At 47.9% G+C, this 23671-nt stretch overlaps 1 protein-coding gene across 1 annotated transcript in view; it reads right to left on the bottom strand.

Annotated features, from left to right (window-relative positions):
* The window catches only part of ptpn20 (protein tyrosine phosphatase non-receptor type 20), a gene marked incomplete at both ends in the record, with an annotated part of 317069 nt that overhangs the window by 201964 nt on the left and 91434 nt on the right, over positions 1–23671 (bottom strand). The window contains 5 exons of the mRNA XM_084321867.1: positions 2150–2257; positions 3344–3421; positions 3804–3883; positions 5647–5902; positions 22744–22906. Of these exons, the coding sequence (XP_084177993.1) occupies positions 2150–2257; positions 3344–3421; positions 3804–3883; positions 5647–5902; positions 22744–22906 (685 nt within the window). The remainder of the gene's footprint in view (positions 1–2149; positions 2258–3343; positions 3422–3803; positions 3884–5646; positions 5903–22743; positions 22907–23671) is intronic.

The following is a 23671-nucleotide window of genomic DNA, read 5'->3' as shown; positions in this document are numbered from 1 at the left end:
AGAAGGAGATGAGTGTGTGGCACCACCCCTGCTTATGTAGGTAAGCGGATGGGGGTGTGGCCAGATGAATGCTGGCATTTAAAGGTACATTTTGAAATTTATTCAGTGTATATATGCTGAAGCGAGATATATGCAATGAGACGCTGAGCGGGAGCTAGTGTGATACAGAACTCCTGTTTTTATACATAAACAGATTGTTTTTAGTAATACTGTGCATGAGCATTACACTAGAGGTTCCAGTAGTGGGCAGCTTGATTTGCCAGGTCCAAAAACCAACGCTTTAAGGAGATCTTTTATTTTTTAGAGCATTAACTATTTGGAATAACCTGCCTAAAACCTCTGCTGCATTTACAGTAGATTCAATTTGAAAAATAATCTTAAATTGTATTTAACACTAAAGTATTTTGTTTTGCTTTTTTTGTTTTCTGTTTCTGTGCTTGCATGTCATTTTAGCCATCTTAATTGTTAGTTCCATTATGCATTGTGTGTTGAGTACTGACTTTTAATCATTTTGTTTTGCAATAATAATTGTTTTTGTATGTTTTTTTTGTGTGGACCCCAGGAAGACTAGCTGGTTGCTATGGCACCAGCTAATGGGGATCCGTAATAAAATCTAAATCAAATCAAATAGCCTACTAATTGCATTGTTGGTACACAGTACAGGGTAAGGGGAGCTTAACCCTTTCACTACCACACTACCAAAGGGTTAACACTTTCACTGCAACAATACAGAATGTTAACCCTTTCACTGTAGTGAAAGGTTAACCTTCTGTAGTGTGGTAGTGAAAGGGTTAAAGGGGTTAAATTTAAAGTTGGCATAGTCAATTATGTGCAACTGTATGTTTTATAACCATAAGGCTCCGTTCACACTGCAAGCCTTGGTGCTCAATTCTGATCCATTGCTCAGATCTGATATTTTTTGTTTGGCTGTTCACATTATTCTTTAAATGTGGCCAATATCAAATTCCGGTGTGCATTGGTCACGCTCCTGAACTGACCTGCATGCGCAAATGAACAATGAAGAAGCTGTACGTAAAAAACTGTGAAAAAATGTCAATCTAGAGTGATGTAAAAGTCACATGACTGTTGAGACTGAGGTCGCATTGCAAAAAAAAAAATCAGACCTGTGTCTGATTTAGGACCACATATGAAAGTAGCCCAAATCAGAATTGAGAGGATCAGATTCCATGTGATTTGTGCTGCTCACACTGTTATGAAAGAATCAGATCTGAGATCTGAGATCTCAGATTTAGGCCACTCTCGCCTGCAGTGTGAACGTAGCCTAATACTGTATCCGTGCTACTTGTTCTGGAGTAACAAACATTCACAGATTCATGGTGGTTCACCTGACAGTGAAGCAGCAATGCCCTTGCTCTCGAGTCTTGTCTACAGTGTGTTTATGATTTGTACCAGTGCTGATCCCTACTAAGGCTGTCCCCGAAGTCTGTTTTTGGGATTTGAACTTCGTCAGGGTTTTTCGAACGGACGTTCGAACCTTAGTTTTTTAAATAATTTTTTTTTAGCATTTTTACAGCTTTATTGGTCACGCAGGACCGACAGAGGAGAGGGCGAACGGGAGGAGAGGTGGGGAGGACATGCGACAAATAACGACGGAAGCTGGGATCGAACCCGGGTCGGCCGCGTAGGTGCGCAAGGCACTATGGTATGCGCCACGAGGGCACCCCGAACCTTTGTTTTTAATTAAAAACATGAAAATTTGTATTAAAATTTCCAAAATAATTTATCATTTAAAAAAGAAATTATAAATATCCTCAAACTAAATCCTCAATTTGAATAAAGTGATTAATCTGATTAAATTAGTATTTTTCTTTTTTATTAAATCAACTTTCCAGCCCCAGCCCCAGCCCAGGGAGAAGCCCCAACCCAACTAAATCAACTTTCTTTAATGAATATAACTCATCAGTTTTTTTTTAATACTATAATATTAGTGTAGCCTAATATAATCTTTATCTGCAACTGTGAAGAAAAACCCAATTGGTTTAAACAGAATGAATAGAAAATATATACAATTTTTTTTTTAAAGTTTTATTAAAAATAAAAGATTCGAATGTTGATTTAGAATTCGAATGCCAACGTAACGAGAGAATGTTCGAAGATTCAAACGTTTGGGCTCAGCCCTAATCCCTACCCGGTCTGATTCGGCCATCTTTGTCCGCAGGCCCATCGGGCACAATGGAGGCGATGAAGATACCCAGGTCCAGTTTACCCGTGTTGTCTTCTCCCACGATCACAAACCCTGACAAGAGAGGACAGGAGGTTTAGTTTCGTTTAATTTATTTAGGATCGCCATTTGTTGTTACCTCAGTAACAACTACTCTTACTGGGGTCCTCTCAAAATAACATAACACATTCAAACATAGAATCATTGTACAATCAGAATAAACACACACACACGCGCGCGCACACACACACACACTGGACCTCCGTGCCCAATTCCAGCCTCCTGGTGAAACCTGTGGTTGCTAAAGAGTGCGGAAATCTTTGTGGACCAACCGACCAACTGACCGAGAGAGTGACCTATAGAGCTACTGGTCGCAGCAACAACAAAAAAAGTCTCATTCACACTTATTAGTGTTTTGTGTGAAAGTGTGAAAGTGACTAGAGCATTCTGACAGAAACACAGTCCTAATGGGTCCTGGAGAACTCTTTTCGAGGAATAATAATAATAATAATAATTTAGGACCTGCTCAGAGGTCATTAATCAGCATGCATGCGATGCATGTATGCGATTCGTCTCTGCGATTAACCCATCCTGTCGTCCTTCCCCCCCAAGGGCAGCCGGGAGCAGACAGGCGCAACGTAAGCCGCGCCAGGGGACCAATCCAAGTGCTCCTGTCCGTCTTCGTCAAGGACGCCACAGCGTTAGCGATCTTGTTGTTGTGCATGTTTTTCCATTGGGTTTATCTTATCGGGGAGGGGAAACCCTTGCGAGCACGGGGAGAACATGCAAACTCCACACAGAAAGGCCTGGGAGATACCCCACCTGGGTAACTGGCATCATGGAAACCTGGTCCCCAAGCGGAAGTGGTTGCTTATAATGTGGACAAACGTTGGCGCCCCAGATAAAATCTATGTTGTTTCAAATAGAGAGTGACTTTGCTCATAATTATGGGAATAGGACATTCCGATGCTGATTCATCGCCAGTCCTATTGAATATTGTGTGCATGATGTCTGTAGAATGCATGTGTGGTTGGTACCTGAAAGCACCAGAGGATGAACACATGGATCCCACCCGCCTGGATCAAAGTGGGCTATTGTGAATGAGTCTGATGAACACATACATGGTGTCGTCAAAGCTCAAACCCTGTGAAACATACTCACCAAAGCCTAGCTTGGGGTCTTTCTTTAAGGTCACACAGATGATCTCTCTCTCTGGTGGGGTCCTGGTCGGGGTGTCCACTGCAACACAGGTACAGAATACATTTTTAGTAATATGTCCTTTTATTTTATTAATATTTTTAGAAGACAATTCATATGATCGAGGACACTGGTGGATATTTCTAAACTTCCAGATAGCTAGAGAATGGAGTTTAGATAACTAGCGTGCACATGAAGTCACACATGAAGTCACACATGAAGTCACATATGAAGTCACACATGAAGTCAGACATGAAGTCACACATGAAGTCACACATGAAGTCACACATGAAGTCACACATGAAGTCACACATGAAGTCAGACATGAAGTCAGACATGAAGTCACACATGAAGTCACACATGAAGTCACACATGAAGTCAAACATAAAGTCAGACATGAAGTCACACATGAAGTCTAATTCACCTCGTATGGAAGAAGAAGCCTCTGAGTCCTGCTTCTGCAGCGAGATGCTGGACATCATTCGGGGGATATGCTCTGGAGTGCTACTACACACAAACACAGTGTTTAACAATATGAATATAACAATCACCAAAGAGACCTTTTTAATACCACTTTCACAACCATACAAGCAAAAACGAAAACACATAGCGTCACTGAACTGGCGGCTGCACTTGCAGCGCTTGCACGGCAATTTAAATTCTCATTCCATATAAGCTCTCGCCAGACGCACCAAGCTCCCAGTAGCCCAGCGAACAACAACCCCCCCCCCTCCCAAAATCGAATACCTGTGCAAATTAAAGTCTTTGATACCTTTTAAGGCCTTAAATTGAGAATTATGAATTTCAATATTTTAAGACTTTTCAATACCCTGGCTATGGATGGTGTTGCAAAGGGCCAGATTAAACTGAATATATATTTGTATCGTTTGATATCCCTTGTATAATCTTTGTATATCGTTTGATATCCCTTGTATATTGTTTGTATATATACACGGAATATCCCTTTACCTGCGTACAAACCAGAGTAATATTCGCTCTCCTATTGGACACCCCCCCCCCGGCTCCAGGCAGTCTCGCACTCAGACAGGTGCAGTGGGCGAGTTTGGGGCATGTTAGAACATGCCTTTGGCAGTGTAGTGATTCAGGACCAAAGTGACCAGGTTGGGACTAGATATTCACTTAGGTATAAATACGGCGCAGGTGTAAACAGCAGCAATTCGTTCATTACTAGTAATACCTTCACCACGAGTCAACGTGCAGTGAAGTGAGCAACCTTGCATCTAAATAGAGCATTGAGAACCGCGTGCGAATAGATTGCTAAAGTGTCAGAGTTTAACGCAGTAACGTTGAGTTCGACTTAATCTAATGTGAAGTAATAGTCGATCATTTATAGTGTATCGTGCGGCTACAGTTCTTCAGTGACCAGCATTACCACCGGTTCGTCGTGTATCTAGCTAGTGCACTTATCCAGGCTGGGCGGCCTAAATCCGTGCCCCCACCCGAGGAGTCCTAGGCGAGAACCGTTGGATATGTACACCGGAGAACCTACACCGGCGACTGCAGAACCATTTCTGGTTGGATTATATTGCTTTGGGACCGTGACCGCTGGAGCAGAGAACCGTCGATCCCACTGTCGTTTGGGATTTACCCCCGTGAGGATCATCACTCGGGCCCGCCTCTAGGAAGAGGCTAGCTAGCTGTCGTCCATGCTGGCGAGCATACTTGGATTACAACTGCTGCTTTGTCTGCTGATCAAGGGAGTACATGCACTGGCTCCTGTATCTGGAGCCTCGTTATTCCTCGTTGACCCAGACTTTGTACCCGAACATTCCTCTACCCCTGCCGGCCTTACACCCGGAGGGAACCCCCCAGTGTCTCCAGCTGGTACTAGTGTGCCCTATGTAATTGCTATACCACAGGTGGCGTCTGTTTAGACCCATCCTAGTATTCATACTATTCTCATTGACTTACGTTCTTGACTGACTTTACGTGTGTTCTTCGCCATACAAGCGCGAGCCTAATTCTCAATCTGTAACCTAACGTTGCTTAATAATAATAAATACCCTCCAAATAGAACTTTATGTGTCAATGCCGTATTCTTGTGTGGGTGTTCACCATATATTCATGTACTGTATGGCCAGTAATTAAAGTACATAACTAGTAGTGGTTTAATATATCACAATCTTTAATACAGTCAGGGAATTGTACCCCTCAGTTACAGATGGAGTTATAGAATTCCAAGAGAACGTTCCAGAAAAATATATATGAATATTCCATGTTTAAAAACAGACATATTATCACCCTACCTCCAGGACTGCTGGTCCTTGGTGTCCCTCAGGTCCCGAGGTTCAGGCAGCTCCCTGCTAATCTCTCTCCTCAGCTCTCTCTGTTGTCGGAGACGGGCCTCTATCCTGGCGGTCAGGTTGTCACAGGACTTGGACATGGAGTCCTGGGGACCCGGGGACAGACCCACCATGTGCAACGTGCCCTCCGAGCAGGACAGGCGCTTCATGTTGGCGTTGCGCGCTCTGCAGATTGACATGTACTTTGCTATGTTCTCGTCTGGGGAGAAAAAGGCGGGAGGAATCAGGTGTCAGTTCTTCTAATACCACTACGTCATTTGTCGCCACTAGTATATATAAGCTACAGACATTTCATTCATGTTAGAGTTATGAGCCAGACAGGTTGACATGCAGTTTCCCCATGTGTGTTCTGTTTCATTATGGCTTTCGCTCAGCATCATCTGCACTGTACTTCACTTCGTGCACGTGCACTGAATAAAAAATTCCACCATGTACCTTTACATCCCAACATTTGTCTGGCCACACCCCCATCCGCTTACCTTCATAAGCAGGTGTGTGGTCACCTACTCGCCTCCTTCTTCACTTTCACCACAAGGAAGTGCCTTCGGTAGATCCCCACTTGACAAGGTTGTTAGTAGAAGAAAGTTGGAAAACAAAAGAACGGGAAGATACGTTGACATCATATCTTTATTTTCTCTCTCACTATTTTGAGAAAATACGGCGATATTGTCTTCGTTACTGGAGTGTCTGGAAGATGATGATCATTCTGACCTTCAACGGCTTTTTCGTATTAGGAGCTCACGCCGCTGACATGCTCCCCAGCTACAGTCCTCCTTGCTGCGGCTGGATGGGTTGGCCCTCCGGCCATACAGCTGGACTGTGGGAAGCACCGACTATTGTGAGAAGGCGGTCGCTTCCAGGGTGGGGTATGTACTGTTTTGCTTGCAAGCTCTGGTTGTTGTTGATGCTGTGGGGGTTAGCTGACAATTTTACGAAACGCCGACTCCAGACTGGGGTCCTCTGCTCGGCTTCTTGAACGGCGGTCGGAGGATCTTGGTCTGACGCCCATGATGGTCAATCTAGTGGGCCGCGACCAGGACCTGGTGATCCCAGGATTCTCTGGACGAGCGGATGCTTCTCTGTCCCGTGCAGGCCCCATCTTTCACATAAAAGTGAAAGTACACCCTAACGAGGAAATGTGGCCATAGGATCTTCTTTATCGGGAGTTCCATGCTCAAAGTCGGCTGCAGCCCGAAATGGGAATTGTGCTGGCCCCGCTGTATGTCTGGCTCACCGTTGAAAACTGTGTTTGACATTCTTTTTCTTTTCCCTCTTAAGGATGGGGAGGGACTTGGACAGCGGCCTGTCTGAAGTGTGGCTTGTTATGTCGTTGTGTACAGTTCAGGTGATAGCTGCTTAGCTGGCGTGCTAGTTGTGGCTACTGTGTTAGCTGCGGCGCTAGCTCGCTGTGTTTACCAGGCTAGTAAACGTTAGCTTGTTGCTATCAGTCGGACGGCTGTTAGCTTAATGCTACACTGTTGATACGATACTGTGACTATAACATGCCTTAAAACACTCTGACTACGACGTCATCTTTGACAGAGGATGTTAGTCGACCCTACACCCGGTTGCCAGTGCCAGCGAGGACTTCGTCAACATGGAGAACGGCGGCTGGGTGGCGTTGCGGACATACCCTCGTCAACGGCGCAGGAGGTGCTGGGTTCAACTCGGTGTCCCGTTAACCTGTGTTGCGGTTCTTTCGGCCTGCGTTCTGGGTGAAGGTAGGAGTCCCGACCGGACTTTAAACACTTCTTCTTTTCTTCCCTTCTAAATGTTTTGTAATAACGATGTTTCCAAAACATGTGTTGCTGCAATACATTGAGGATACGACGCGTGTTGTGTGTGAATTGTCGCTGGTATAGCTTCTCTCTGCAGTGAATCGGCGTTGTTTTTTACGTGTGTAAAAATGAACTGGTTTGGTTGTGATGAGAACATGTGTGTTCATGTAACGTTGTACTTGTACCGTGGGTGAACTCACAACTAAGAGGGTTAATTAAACCTGTAAAGCTATGCTTAGTGACATGTGATTGAGGAATGAATCTTTTTTCTCTGCCTGTGATGACAATGAACAGCATGTTCACACAATAACAGAGGTGCCTGTTCGCCTTGGTCATATCAAGGGTAAGATGGGAGGGGTGTCCCCCCGGTTTCCCTGGGGCTCCCCCCCCTCCTCTCAGACATGTTTGGTTACAATATATTGTGTCACTGTGCTTGTGGGGATACGATGTAACCCTCAGCTTAATTGCTGGGGTTGTGCTTTCCGCTTGAGAAACAATTTTTTCCTAAAGAAAATATTGTTTGGTCACTTATCATGTGTGCTTAGCAAGGCCTGTGGCCAATACATAATCGAGGATTCTGTATTCTCTCGTTATGAAAAACGGCGTTCCTCTGTAAGAGTGTACTTTGCCATTTTTTGTTATGATGAAGGGTTGTGTGTGTCTTGTGATCTACAACTGGGTTAGGTTTGGCCCACAGAAGCACATGTGTAAGTCTGGTACCGGGGCTCTTAAGGGGCCCTCTCTGTTCTGTGTTTTTTCCTTAGTAAAAATCAGATAGCAGGTTAGCACATGAGCTATGTGAGGCTGTTCGATGCTTCATGTATCAGGCTATGACTGTGTCATGCTCTACTTGTCATTACATCGTATCATGGGTGTGGGGTCGTAAAGGGGTGAACTGGTAATCATTTCCTCCCCTTTTCTGATTGGTCAGGGGTTAAAACCTCCTGTCCTTCAATGTTCCTGTCACGTTGTTCGGCACGTTACAGGGTAAGAGGGGGGGGGGGGGGGGGGGAGTTTCCTGGTCCCACGCCCTGGAAGATTGGGCGTGTGCACCGCGGAAATTCCCCCGCCATAGAGTACGTCACTGAGCGCGTCTCTGTTGGTAAGACTTCCGTGGGTTGTTCAGGTCCATGTTATGGATCTGTTTCAGGGAGTTGTCAGAGCTCCTCCTCACGAAGCTCCTCCTCTGGGAGAAGTGCCTTCTGTGAGTTCGGACTCTCCTTCCCTGTGAGGGAGCCTCCTCAGAGTTTCAGAGCCTCCTCCTCAGATTGTCAAGGTGAGTAGAACTTCAAAAAGGAGTTCTGCTCTATTGTGTGTGTATTCGATTCAATTCGATTATTGAGTGTGTATTGGTTCAGTGCCTCCTCCTCGGAAAGCCCTAACCCAAGTGTTACATAGCTCAATGTTGCAATATATTCTTTTCAATCTATACAGCTCGTGTGGGAAGTCTCTCTGGGGATTTCCATCTCCTCCCTGTGGCGAGGGTGGTGGGATGTAAAAATGTAAAAAAAAATTACCCTCAGCTGCGTCACGTGGGATTCATGTCAGTCTGTGTTTCTTTCTTTTTTAAATAAAAAGAGGAAGGAACATGAAGCACGACGGCTCCGTGTCGTTCTCCCAGGCGACTTGGAGGAACAATGTTTGGTGTCTTGCTAGACTATCCATTGATGTGTTTGGGTCTCGACGCGTACATAGTGCTGGCTCGGGGTGTTTCTGTTAAGAATCACGCAGGGGCTAAGTGTGCCTTGGTTGCTCGTTATTAAAACAGCGTTTTTATAGGGCAACTGGGATGGAGTTTTATCTCTTCCGAGCGCCAGTTTACTAGGTTGTCTCGATTAATTCTTGTTCATATCTGGGGGATGTTAACGGAATAGATCAGAACATAGGTAGAGGGGTCTCACGCCCTTGGGGTGGGCCACTGAGCGCGGTCCAAATGGGACCGTCTGGGTGGCGCCCTCTTTTCATGTTTTAGATCGACACGCATACCTACCCCCTCTTCTGGAGTGGGCATGTCGGCGTGGTTAGGGCACGGGACTGGTCTGGTCGCGCTGGTCCAGGTCAGTTAACTCGTTGTCCGCTGGGGATGCAGATCTGCTGTTCTGGTACCCTGAGGGACTTGTGCTTTTTTCGGGGGGAAAAATGCTGGGTCGGCCCGGGTGTCACAGGGTTAGGCGTTATGGAGACCCTTTGTTGGGTACATGTTGTACTCTGCACTATCGTAATGGCTTACGGCCATACCAACCTGTACACGCCCGATCTCGTCCGATCTCGGAAGCTAAGCAGGTTCGGTCCTGGTTAGTACTTGGTTGGGAGACCGCCTGGGAATACCAAGTGCAGTGAGCTTAGGGCTGGTTCTCCATTCTTTTCGCTCCTCTCTCACGCGTGGCGAAGAGGGGGCTGTTGGGGTGGTCTTTTGGACCTCCTCTGGTAACCCTGTGTGCTTCCCGAGCCGCCGGGCCCGGTCCGAAGTAATGTTTCGTCTACCCGTAGGCCTGGAATAACCCTTTTTTGGAAACTGAAACACTTGTACTGCGGTATAGCCAGTGTATACCCGCAGGTGTGTTTTGGAGTTTTTTCTTGAGGGGTTATAGGAACAACCACCGTCTGTGTACCGAGAGGGTGGTTGATTCCCTGGTGTGTTGGAACAGAGTCAACTCCCGGGTTACCCGGTTGAGTGTGCCCCTGCACGTTCATGACGTCTGCCAATCGTGTCAGCCTTCTCTGCCTCGACCCCTCTGGGTGGGTTTTTTTAAATGGAGGCTTGGTCATGCAACAACGCCAGCTTACGCCCCTTCCGCCGGGGCGGCTGTTTTCAGTTGACTCCTTTGGCGCCTGTCTCGTCCGCAGTGCTCCAGGCTCAGGTTACAGCCTGCTGCCTGGTTTTCCCCGGTGCGCTGCCTGCTTCCGTTGGTTGGACTTTTTGAGTGCTTACGGCCATGCTGACTGCCTGTTCTGCAGGGTCAGTGTGCCAGGCGGTGTACTATTGGGGGGAAAGGGCCTGCTCTTGGAGGGGCCCTATCCGAATACGCTGGCGATGTGGGGGGCGGTGTCACTAAGTGACCACCTGGTGGGTTCTTGATGCCTGGCGTCATTGACCTCTCCGGGCCCCCTTTTTCCAGGGGATCCAGTCCCTTCAGTGGGTCTGGGTCTTCCTTCGCGCTCCGCTGCTACAGCCTTGCCACGGGGTTGGGTTTGCTCTTGACCCCGTGATTTTGGGGGCAGTAACAAGGTTTGTTCCTTCCGTTCGTTCCTTGGTGGCATGCGGGTTGTGCGTGTGTGTAGTCGTGGGGTCACCCTGTGCGTTGAGTTGCTTGAGTTCCTCTTCGCACGGTCGGATCCGTTTCCCTCCCGTAAGCCTCCAATAGGGAGGGTATCCTCTATTAGGGAGGGTCGGGGGGCTCGGTCCTCCCCGGTCTGATGGTTGTGGGGGGCCTCAGCGGGGTACATTTGTCGAGCTATGGCTCCCGCTCAGCTCCTCTTGTGCAGATGATGCTGAGCGAAAGCCATAATGAAACAGAACGTAAGGTTATGTATATAACCAAGTTCTGTGAATTATGGTGACGCTCAGCATCAGACGCCGCTGCGGCCCTTGATCTCGCCTTGTGGTGAAAGTTTGGGAAGGAGGCGAGTAGGTGACCACACACCTGCTTATGAAGGTAAGCGGATGGGGGTGTGGCCAGACGAATGTTGGGATGTAAAGGTACATGGTGGAATTTTTTATTCAGTGCATGTGCACGAAGTGAAGTACAGTGCAGATGATGCTGAGCGTAGCCATAATTCACAGAACTTGGTTATATACATAACCTTACGTTTTCAGTGCAAGGTTGTAACAATATATATATATATATTTTTTCTTTTTTATGAAAGCACTACATTTTCAAATAGTTACTTAGCTTTTGAGGACATTTTAGTAGTAGTCGTTTTAGTAGTAGTAGATTTTGGCAGTGACTGAAAAGGTACAGCTGAAGTATAATGCGTATAATGCTATTCTATCCTACGGAAGCGTATTGCTGCCACACCAGAAAAAATTAATATATATCCGTATCACGTTATAACATAAAGGTTTCACGTTATAACGTGATAACTTCTTGTTTTAACATAAAACGTTTCACGTTATAACGTGATAACTTCTTGTTATTTTTTTAATTTTTTTATTGATCTTTTCCCCCCTCCTTTTTCCTCCGATTTTCTCCCATCCCAATGTTAGTCGTTATGCCAATTCCCAATCCCATTCCTGGTCGCTGCGCACTTACCCCCCCACAGTCGGTCTGGGAGAGTGGAGGCTACCACGTGCTTCCTCCGACACACGTCCAGCCAATCAATCGCTTCTTTTCACCTGGCAGAGCGGATTCTCACTGAGAGGGCATAGCGTGTGGAAGGATCACACTATCCCACTTAGATCCTATCCGCGCTTAGCAGGCGCCCCGACCGAACTGTAGGAGTCGCTGTTTACAACGACCCGGACCCACCCCGCCAGCTTCTCCCACCCTCTAATACTGCCAATTGTATTAGTGTGAACGGCCAGCCAAGCTGGTGACAACCCCGGAGCTGTGAGCTGGATTCGAACAGGCGAATCCAGCCGCTCCGGGGTTGGTGACGAACGCAATCTCCGTTACGCCACCTGACCGCCAGGATAACTTCTTGTTATAACATAAAGGTTTCACGTTATAACGTGATAACTTCTTGTTTTAACATAAAACGTTTCACATTATAACATGATAACTTCTTATCACGTTATAACATAAAGGTTTCACGTTATAACGTGATAACTTCTTGTTTTAACATAAAACGTTTCACGTTATAACGTGATAACTTCTTGTTATTTTTTTATTTTTTTTATTGATCTTTTCCCCCCTCCTTTTTCCTCCGATTTTCTCCCATCCCAATGTTAGTCGTTATGCCAATTCCCAATCCCATTCCTGGTCGCTGCGCACTTACCCCCCCACAGTCGGTCTGGGAGAGTGGAGGCTACCACGTGCTTCCTCCGACACACGTCCAGCCAATCAATCGCTTCTTTTCACCTGGCAGAGCGGATTCTCACTGAGAGGGCATAGCGTGTGGAAGGATCACACTATCCCACTTAGATCCTATCCGCGCTTAGCAGGCGCCCCGACCGAACTGTAGGAGTCGCTGTTTACAATGACCCGGACCCACCCCGCCAGCTTCTCCCACCCTCTAATACTGCCAATTGTATTAGTGTGAACGGCCAGCCAAGCTGGTGACAACCCCGGAGCTGTGAGCTGGATTCGAACAGGCGAATCCAGCCGCTCCGGGGTTGGTGACGAACGCAATCTCCGTTACGCCACCTGACCGCCAGGATAACTTCTTGTTATAACATAAAGGTTTCACGTTATAACGTGATAACTTCTTGTTTTAACATAAAACGTTTCACATTATAACATGATAACTTCTTATCACGTTATAACATAAAGGTTTCACGTTATAACGTGATAACTTCTTGTTTTAACATAAAACGTTTCACGTTATAACGTGATAACTTCTTGTTATTTTTTTATTTTTTTTATTGATCTTTTCCCCCCTCCTTTTTCCTCCGATTTTCTCCCATCCCAATGTTAGTCGTTATGCCAATTCCCAATCCCATTCCTGGTCGCTGCGCACTTACCCCCCCACAGTCGGTCTGGGAGAGTGGAGGCTACCACGTGCTTCCTCCGACACACGTCCAGCCAATCAATCGCTTCTTTTCACCTGGCAGAGCGGATTCTCACTGAGAGGGCATAGCGTGTGGAAGGATCACACTATCCCACTTAGATCCTATCCGCGCTTAGCAGGCGCCCCGACCGAACTGTAGGAGTCGCTGTTTACAATGACCCGGACCCACCCCGCCAGCTTCTCCCACCCTCTAATACTGCCAATTGTATTAGTGTGAACGGCCAGCCAAGCTGGTGACAACCCCGGAGCTGTGAGCTGGATTCGAACAGGCGAATCCAGCCGCTCCGGGGTTGGTGACGAACGCAATCTCCGTTACGCCACCTGACCGCCAGGATAACTTCTTGTTATAACATAAAGGTTTCACGTTATAACGTGATAACTTCTTGTTTTAACATAAAACGTTTCACATTATAACATGATAACTTCTTATCACGTTATAACATAAAGGTTTCACGTTATAACATAAAGGTTTCACATTGCTGCCACACCAGAAACAAAATATATCCGTATCACGTTATATCATAAAGGTTTCACGTTATAACATAAAGGTTTCACGTTATAACATAAACAAACAAACAAAATATCCGTATCACGTTATATCATAAAGGTTTCACGTTATAACATAAAGGTTTCACGTTATAACATAAACAAACAAACAAAATATCCGTATCACGTTATAACATAAAGGTTTCACGTTATAACATAAAGGTTTCACGTTATAACATAAAAGTTTCACGTTATAAGATAAAGGTTTCACGTTATAACATAAAGGTTTCACGTTATAACATAAACGTGAAACCTTTATGTTATAACGTGAAACCTTTATGTTATAACGTGAAACCTTTATGTTATAACGTGAAACCTTTATGTTATAACATGAAATCTTTATGTTATAACGTGAAACTTTTATGTTATAACGTGAAACCTTTATGTTATAACGTGATACGGATATTTTGTTTGTTTCTGGTGTGGCAGCAATATGCTTCTGTACTATCCAAAACAATAAACTAAAAATAACAAAATTTTAATTATTCACAATTGTAACCCTCAAAAATAGCTATACATTTCTTCTTAAAAATGTATTATTATTATTATTATTATTATTATTATTATTATTATTATTATTATTATTATTATTATTATTATTATTATTATTATTATTATTATTATTATTATTATTATTATTATTATTATTATTATTATTATTATTATTATTATTATTATTATTATTATTATTATTATTATTATTATTATTATTATTATAAAAAAAATAAACCAAAAGCAAATGACTTATTCTTAAATTAATATCAGAATTGTTCCATGAGCTTTTTTTACAGTAAACTTACAAACATCTCTCAAATCATATTTGCTCTCCTGTATTGAAAAAAATCCTTACAGTCCGGGAGTAACTTTGTTTTAGCTCTGTACATTATTTGCATTATTTGATAATAAATTAACATTTTGGTCAAATAAAATGTTTTCTTTGTTCTCCCAGTGGTGCTAATGCTCTTGCTGTGACACTCGGACCCTTTCACTACCACACTACAGAAGGTTAACCTTTCACTACCACACTACAGACGGTTCTATAGTGTGGTAGTGAAAAGTTAACCTTCTGTAGTGTGGTTGTGAAAGGGTTAACCCTTTGTCGTGTGGCAGTGAAAGGGTTAACCCGTTGTCATGTGGCAGTGGAAGGGTTAACCGTCTGTAGTGTGGTAGTGAAAGGGTTAACCTTCTGTAATGTGGCAGTGAAAGGGTTAACCTTCTGTATTGTCACAGTGAAAGGGTTAACCATGTGGTCATGAAATGGTTAACCTTTTGGTAGTGAAAGGGTTAACCATTTGGTAGTGTGGTAGTGAAAGGGTTAACCCTTTGGTAGTGTGGCAGTGAATGGGTTAACCATTTGGTAGTGTGGTAGTGAAAGGGTTAACACTTTGGTAGTGTGGTAGTGAAAGGGTTAACCATTTATCGTGTGGCAGTGAAAGGGTTAACATTTTGTATTGTCGCAGTGAAAGGGTTAACCCTTTGGTAGTGTGGCAGTGAAAGGGTTATATATCGTATTTGCTTATCGCGTCCCGCTCTGAGCCTTATGAGATACCCCTATCTCCTATGATACCTACTGTATCCCCAACGAACAAACTACATGCACCCACACCTGAATGGGGCCCCGCCCCTAAGGAGGCGTAGCCTACATAACCATGACTCTGGTCACCAAACACTCTTCCTCTAATTTTCGTTCCAGCGTATCGGCTGCGTGCACCGTACGTAAACTAGCAGGATGAAAAGATTAAGGAAGATTCGTAATGTTGAAGGCTTACCGGAGGATTGTTTTTCCCTGGATTCTCCAGAGCTTGTTTCGGCGACACATGAGACCTGTGCTGATGGTTCCTCGGCTGACGACGACGGATCGAGGGGCAGCGTGCAAGGTTTGACTAGCGGGTCGGCTTGTACAAAGGTGAGGTCTGTGTCAGTAGGCATCAATGTCGGTGTTGGTCGTGCTGTGGAGTATGTTTCGGCACCAGGGCTGGGGCGGCTTGGCGATCGTTCCACTGCAGTGGACGATGTCCTGGCGATCCTGGAACATGCTGTTAACACTAATACTGCTACTGCTAATTCTGCTAACGCTGATGTTGACGCTGGAATGTCTAATAATCCCCGCCGCGGGATACCGCTTTTCCCTCCCTCTTACCAGCTTCATTGATGAAGGTCAGTCGGTGGTGGATGTGGGGGGGTTCGCTGAGCTCTATTTACCTTTTTTACGGGTGGAGGGGCTAACAACGGGGTGCAGGCCGGGGGTACCTTGGCTAAGCAGCCAGGTAGCTTCTTTTCTGTGCCCAGGCGGGGATGAACGACGTTCCGCCCGGCCGATGCTTGATAGCATATCGGCTCGGAGGGTGGCAGTATGGACTGATGAGTGGTATACTGCTGCAGGATGGCATTTAGCGGCGGCCAGTGTTATGGCTCAGCTGGCTACTTTCCTATCCACAATGGCGTCGGGTAGTAGGACTTTGGGGCCAACCGGCATTGTAAACGTGATTCATGTTTGTGGTGTTATAGAGATCTTGACTCAGTCGCAAGTTATAACTGCGGGGAGGATTAGGATGCTATCGACTTTGGTTGTTAGGCATGTTTGGTTGGAGCAGTCTCCTCTTGGGGAAGAGGATAGGTTTTCTCTCCTCACGACTCCTTTTTCCACAGATAGTCTTTTTGGGCGTTCTGTGGAGGCGCAGGCGGTTGTTGATCTGGGTCCTACACCGCCTCACGCTGTGCAGCCAGAGGTGGGAGCACGGTCTCGTCAACGACTGTGGCGAGATCCTCGACAGGCGGCCATGTTTCCCCCGCCAGTGGTGCCCTGGTTGGAGAGTCAACAGGGTATCGCGAGGCCGACAGCCTTGGCGGCCGAGGGATCGGCCATTTTGGGTGAATTCGAGTTTGGTAAAACAAGCCGCCGTCATTTTGCCGCGAGCAGCCCGCTCCCCGTTCAATCCTCTCTCTGTTACCCACAGAAGCGGGGCTCTGATCGTTCTCCTTTGGCTGCGGGCCGCGAACCTTCATTGAAGCGTATGCGGCCCCATTCTTCACTTCTCATGGGGGCAGGGGCTGACACCCAGTTGATGGCTGAGCCTGGGTCTGTCCGTGAGAATGTTCCGTCGTCGCGTGGTTCCTACACCGCAGGTTGTGGGTGGGAGGAACCTGGTGTTACAGCTGCCACTAGCTCCAGTGGTCAGCAGGGGGACTCGTTGCCTCTTCTGTTGAATGCTCAGCAGGGGTTGCCCCGGCCTCGCCTTCGCCAGGCGGGGTATCGCGCTGTTGCCTCCCACTCCCGTCAAACCGGCAGTGGTCTGCAAAGGAGAGGCGAGCGTGATTTGAGTGGTAGCAATATCACTGCAGGGCTTCGGCGTGTAGGAGCCCATGGGGTCCTCATGCCTTGCGTGTCTAGCTGCGGAACAACTCCTCAGCATGCGCTGGAGGGGTGTTCAGGGGGCGAGTGTGTGTCCACAAGTTTGATGACAGCTCCTCCCGTATCAAACCGGCCCTTTCTGTCGGGGTCCCCCCTTGGGTGCTTTGCACGACGGGGGGGACCGAGCCAACTATCTACTGTTCCTTGCGGCCCAGCACCGTTTGACGGCGGGGGCGCTGTGGGATTATATTCACATATGGCGACGGGAATGCCCTTTGAATCTGTGGATGCGGAGAACGTTAGAGGCGGGGCTGGTTTTGCAGTTCGCACAACCCCATCCTCCGTTCTCAGGTTTGGTGCCGACCCTATTGTTAGGGTCAGACGCAGTGACAGCCCTGGCCGACGAGACGAGGCCCGTTGTGGTCCCGAGAGAGGACGCAATGTCAGGCGTCTACTCCCGTTATTTTCTGGTACCCAAGAAAACAGGGGGGGTCAGACCTATACTGGATCTGTCCGCGTTCAATCGGTTGATTGTAGCGAGACCATTCAGGATGTTGACCGTCCGACTCCTTCTGCTTGCTGTCAGGAGGGGGGACTGGTTCACCTCCATAGACCTGAAGGATGCGTATTTTCACATCCCCATTTTCCCTCCTCACAGGAAGTTCCTACGGTTCCTGTTTCAGGGCGTAGCGTACGAGTACCACAGAATGCCGTTCGGTTATTCTCTGGCTCCCCGCACATTCACCAAGTGCGTGGCGGCTGCTCTGGGGCCATTACGTCGTCGGGGGATACAAGTCCTGTTCTATCTCGACGACATTCTACTCCTCAGCCGTTCAGAGGAGGTTGCCAGGTCTCATACTCGGCTGGTGGTGGAATTCCTCACCAGCCTGGGTTTTGCTGTGAATTGTAAGAAGAGTACCCCTCTTCCCAGTCAACCGGTGGAGTACTTGGGCTTGACATTGAGGTCGAGGCCCATGATTGCGACCCTCTCGGAGCAGCGTCAGGGGGTTCTCCGTCACGCGCTCGGGGGTTTCCGTCTGGGAGGGACGGTTACGGCGCTGCAGGTGATGCGTCTGCTGGGCCTTATGTCGGCTGCTCACACGGTGGTTCCTCTTGGCCTCCTCTTTATGAGGAGGATACAGAGGTGGTTTGTCTCTTTGAGAATAGATCCGGTGAGGGACAAAAGGAAACGGTTGACGGTTCCTTTGTCGATATGGGGAGATCTCGCCCACTGGGGGAGGCTGGGTACCCTCACCATTGGGGTCCCCATGGGCAGCAGGGGCTCACACCACGTCACGGTCTTCACCGACGCCTCTCTCACGGGTTGGGGAGGGACGTGTCGGACCCATGCAGTGGGGGGCAGCTGGACAGGTCATGCTGGCTCGGCTGCCCTGCATATCAATGTGTTGGAGTTGAAGGCGGTCTTCCTGGTCCTCAAACGGTTCGACCACCTGGTGGTAGGCAAACACGTTTTGGTCAGGACAGACAGTATGATGGCGGCGGCGTATATCAACAGGCAGGGTGGGACTTGTTCCGCCCGCCTGCTCCGGGCGGCGCGCGATCTGTGGCTGTGGGCATCCCGCAGACTGCGCGGTCTGAGGGCGCTCCACATTCCTGGTACGGAAAATGTGGGGGCGGATTTAATGTCTCGGGGCGGTCTTCGTCACAACGAGTGTGAACTCCGCCCCGACATAGTCAGACAGATCTGGGATCGGTTCGGGGAGGCCTCGGTGGATCTGTTTGCGTGCCGACGCTCTCACAAGTGCCCCTTGTGGTTCTCGCTCAGTCGGGCAGATCATCCCCCCTTGGGGGTGGATGCCTTCTCGACCTTTCCGTGGCCGCCCGGTCTTCTGTACGCCTTCCCTCCTGTACAGCTGTTGAGTCAGCTGTTGGAGCGGATACGGAGGGAGCGCAGGACGGTGATCCTGGTCGCACCGGACCGGGGCACGTCAGTGTGGTTCCCGGTCTTAATCCAGCTTCTGGTCGCTCCTCCTTGGGTCATTCCGTGGTCAGCGACGGCCCTCTCACAGCGCAACGGATTGTTGTTCCAGCCTCCGGTGTTGGGTCAACGCCTGGTGGTGTGGCTGGTGGGAGGGTGAGTCTGGAGGGGATGGATCCCTCGGTGGTTGATACCATCCGGTGTGCGCATGCTCCCTCCACTGTCGCGGTTTACGCGGGCAGATGGCGTGCGTTCCAAGAGTGGTGTAAGGGGGGGGGCTGGGACCCAGTCTCCTGCCCCTTGGATGCAGTTCTGAGTTATCTCCAGTCTCTTCTTGGTAGACTGTCGGCTTCGACGGTGAGGGTATATGCGGCAGCTATATCCTCCTATCATGAGGGTTTTGAGGGGACTGTTTTGTTCAGCCACCCTCTTGTGAAGCGTTTCCTGCTTGGCGCTCGACGCGTTAAGCCGGTGCAACGCTCCTTGGCTCCGACTTGGGATCTTCAATTGGTCCTCGGTCGGTTGTCCTTGGCCCCGTTTGAGCCGCTCGAGCAGGCGCCGTTGGGACAGCTGTCCTTCAAGACCGCGTTCCTACTGGCTGTCACTTCCGCTAAACGCGTAGGTGAGCTCTGTGCTCTCTCGGTACGTCCAGAGTGCCTGTCTTTTTGGACCGATTGCGGTGCCACTCTGCGACCTAATCCTGCTTTCGTGCCTAAGAATATCCGGAGTTCCTTCCGCTCCCGAGATATTGTGGTTCAGGCGTTTCGTCCTCCTCCTCACACTAGTGAGTTAGATGCGGGCCTTCACCTGTCATGTCCAGTCCGTGCTTTGGGGATTTACCTCAGCCATACTCAGGACTTCAGGGTTACCGACCAGCTTTTTGTCTGTTACGGTGGGGCTCGTGCTGGTAAGGCACTGTCGAAGCAGCGCCTGTCCCATTGGTTGTGCGAGGGCATTACCCTCTGCTACATGTTGGCTGGGCAGGATCCCCCTGGGGGCGTCAGGGCGCACTCCACTCGTGGGGTGGCTGCTTCTGCCGCTCTCCTGGGTGGGGCCTCGGTGGAGGACATCTGTGCTGCAGCTTCATGGTCCTCCCCGGGTCCCTTTGTAAGGTTTTACCTCATGGACATGACCGGGGGTTCTGTCTCCCAGGCGGTTCTGGGGTCTGTGGCCTTTCCTGCTTCCCGTCCTTTGGTCGGGTAGCAGGAGTGTATGGGTATGGGCCACAGTGTGTTGAGTCACACGTGGTTCCGCCTGTACGGTGTGTTCAAGGGGTTCTGGTTCCCTCTTGTTCGCATTCAGGTGGAGTTGACTGCGCCCCCCCTTCGTTAGGGAGGATGGGGTGACAGGGCTCCCCGCACCCCTTGATGTGGGCTTACGGGTCCTCAGGGGGTACATCTGTCGGGTCTCGCATCCGCTCTAACCCATATCTCATAAGGCTCAGAGCGGGACGCAATAAGCAAATACGAAATACGATATAAGTTATATTAGTATTGGCTGAGCGTCCCGCTCTGCACGGCCCTGAGTTCCCTCTTGAGGAATCTTTTCCTGGAACGAGATTTGGCGAGGAAGAGTGTTTGGTGACCAGAGTCATGGTTATGTAGGCTACGCCTCCTTAGGGGCGGGGCCCCATTCAGGTGTGGGTGCATGTAGTTTGTTCGTTGGGGATACAGTAGGTATCATAGGAGATAGGGGTATCTCATAAGGCTCAGAGCGGGACGCTCAGCCAATACTAATATAACTAGGTTATATACATAACCTATCGTTAATCATTTGGTAGTATGGCAGTGAAAGGGTTAACCCTTTGGTAGTGTGGCAGTGAAAGGGTTAACCCTTTGGTAGTGTGGCAGTGAACGGGTTAATCATTTGGTAGTGTGGTAGTGAAAGGGTTAACCATTTGGTAGTGTGGTATTGAAAGGGTTAACCATTTGGTAGTGTGGTAGTGAAAGGGTTAACCATTTGTTGTGTGGCAGTGAAAGGGTTAACCTTCTGTATTGTTGCAGTGAAATGGTTAACCCTTTGATAGTGTGGCAGTGAAAGGGTTAACCATTTGGTAGTGTGGTAGTGAACGGGTTAACCTTCTGTATTGTCACAGTGAAAGGGTTAACCATGTGGTCATGAAAGGGTTAACCTTTTGGTAGTGAAAGGGTTAACCATTTGGTAGTGTGGTAGTGAAAGGGTTAACCATTTGGTAGTGTGGCAGTGAAAGGGTTAACCATTTGGTAGTGTGGGAGTGAAAGGGTTAACCATTTGTCATGTGGCAGTGAAAGGGTTAACCTTCTGTATTGTTGCAGTGAAAGGGTTAACCCTTTGGTAGTGTGGCAGTGAAAGGGTTAACCATTTGGTAGTGTGGAAGTGAAAGGGTTAACCCTTTGGTAGTGTGGTAGTGAAAGGGTTAACCATTTGTCGTGTGTCAGTGAAAGGGTTAACATTTTGTATTGTCGCAGTGAAAGGGTTAACCCTTTGGTAGTGTGGCAGTGAAAGGGTTAATCATTTGGTAGTGTGTCAGTGAAAGGGTTAACCCTTTGGTAGTGTGACAGTGAAAGGGTTAACCCTTTGGTAGTGTGGCAGTGAAAGGGTTAACCCTTTGGTAGTGTGGCAGTGAAAGGGTTAACCATTTGGTAGTGTGGTAGTGAAAGGGTTAACCATTTGGTAGTGTGGTAGTGAAAGGGTTAACCCTTTGTCGTGTGGCAGTGAACGGGTTAACCTTCTGTATTGTCGCTGTGACAGGGTTAACCCTTTGGTAGTGTGGCAGTGAAAGGGTTAACCATTTGGTAGTGTGGAAGTGAAAGGGTTAACCCTTTGGTAGTGTGGCAGTGAAAGGGTTAACCATTTGGTAGTGAAAGGGTTAACCCTTTGGTAGTGTGGTAGTGAAAGGGTTAACCATTTGGTAGTGTGGCAGTGGAAGGGTTAACTATTTGGTAGTGTGGCAGTGAAAAGGTTAACCATGTGGTAGTGGAAGGGTTAACCCTTTGGTAGTGTGGTAGTGAAAGGGTTAACCTCACCTTGCACCATGCACTGGTTCAGCTGTCTCTAGTGAAAGGGTTACCCTCACCTTGCACCATGCACTGGTTCAGCTGTCTCTAGTGAAAGGGTTACCCTCACCTTGCACCATGCACTGGTTCAGCTGTCTCTAGTGAAAGGGTTACCCTCACCTTGCACCATGCACTGGTTCAGCTGTCTCTAGTGAAAGGGTTCACCTCACCTTGCACCATGCACTGGTTCAGCTGTCTCTAGTGAAAGGGTTCACCTCACCTTGCACCATGCACTGGTTCAGCTGTCTCTAGTGAAAGGGTTACCCTCACCTTGCACCATGCACTGGTTCAGCTGTCTCTAGTGAAAGGGTTCACCTCACCTTGCACCATGCACTGGTTCAGCTGTCTCTAGTGAAAGGGTTCACCTCACCTTGCACCATGCACTGGTTCAGCTGTCTCTAGTGAAAGGGTTCACCTCACCTTGCACCATGCACTGGTTCAGCTGTCTCTAGTGAAAGGGTTACCCTCACCTTGCACCATGCACTGGTTCAGCTGTCTCTAGTGAAAGGGTTCACCTCACCTTGCACCATGCACTGGTTCAGCTGTCTCTAGTGAAAGGGTTACCCTCACCTTGCACCATGCACTGGTTCAGCTGTCTCTAGTGAAAGGGTTACCCTCACCTTGCACCATGCACTGGTTCAGCTGTCTCTAGTGAAAGGGTTACCCTCACCTTGCACCATGCACTGGTTCAGCTGTCTCTAGTGAAAGGGTTCACCTCACCTTGCACCATGCACTGGTTCAGCTGTCTCGAGGTCATCTCGCTGTGGAACTTGTGCTGCGCAGAGCAGAGGCTGAGCAGGTACTGGGCGATCTTAGAGCTCTCTGTCACAAAGCTGTGCTTCTTGCCGCTGCGTCCGCCACACTCGATGGTCAGTTTGCGGCGCTAGTAGGGGGATACAAATTAAAAAAATCATGATCCCCCTCATTCCCACGGACATTTACCACGTTCGGCTTCCGAGAGGAGATCGCGCTGGAGCGCACGGGTCGTTTTCAACCTTTTGTCCCTACATTTACATTTAGTAATTTTGCCATTTAGCTGACGCTTTTATCCAAAGCGACTTACAAATTCTCAGCAGGAAGGTTACAACTCTATCAGCTGAGTAACAATGTTCATCAAACAGTATTGAAACTTGGGTGCTACAGTCTTGAGTGCATAGCAGTAAAGACATACTAGTATGGTAGGTAGTAATATAGGCAAGGGAGATTATTTAGTGGGAAAGTGCATAATAGTAAAAGACTGTAGGAAAGCCCCTGCTAATAAGATGACTTTGTTCTGTAATAGCCCTTTAATATGTTGTTGTTGACAGAAAAGGGTAATTGATTTATGCCAGTGTAATTGTTCAGTGTGATGTGCTCCAGCTAGTGTCGCATTCTGGTCTGCTGATAAGGTTACTGGCCCTTTAAGAGTTTTTTCTAACCTCGCGCAAGTTTGGTCTCAGTTCAGCTGTCTGACGGTACGCGGCAGTTACTTCTGTCCCTTTGGGGAAAGTGTGCGTCAATGACAGACGTAAGTACAGTACTTATGTTTAGTTCCTGCCTAATTCATTCATTCATTCAGCTTACTCTACACTTATGTTCACATTGATCCATTTCTGTCGATGTTGTTTCTCTCTGCTATTGAGATGCTGCTTGCTATGCTATGTTGGTT

Source organism: Notolepis coatsorum (genome assembly GCF_963971535.1).
Source record: "Notolepis coatsorum genome assembly, chromosome: 9".
Taxonomy (NCBI): Eukaryota; Metazoa; Chordata; class Actinopteri; order Aulopiformes; family Paralepididae; genus Notolepis; species Notolepis coatsorum.
This window is presented reverse-complemented; position numbering and strand designations above follow the sequence as displayed.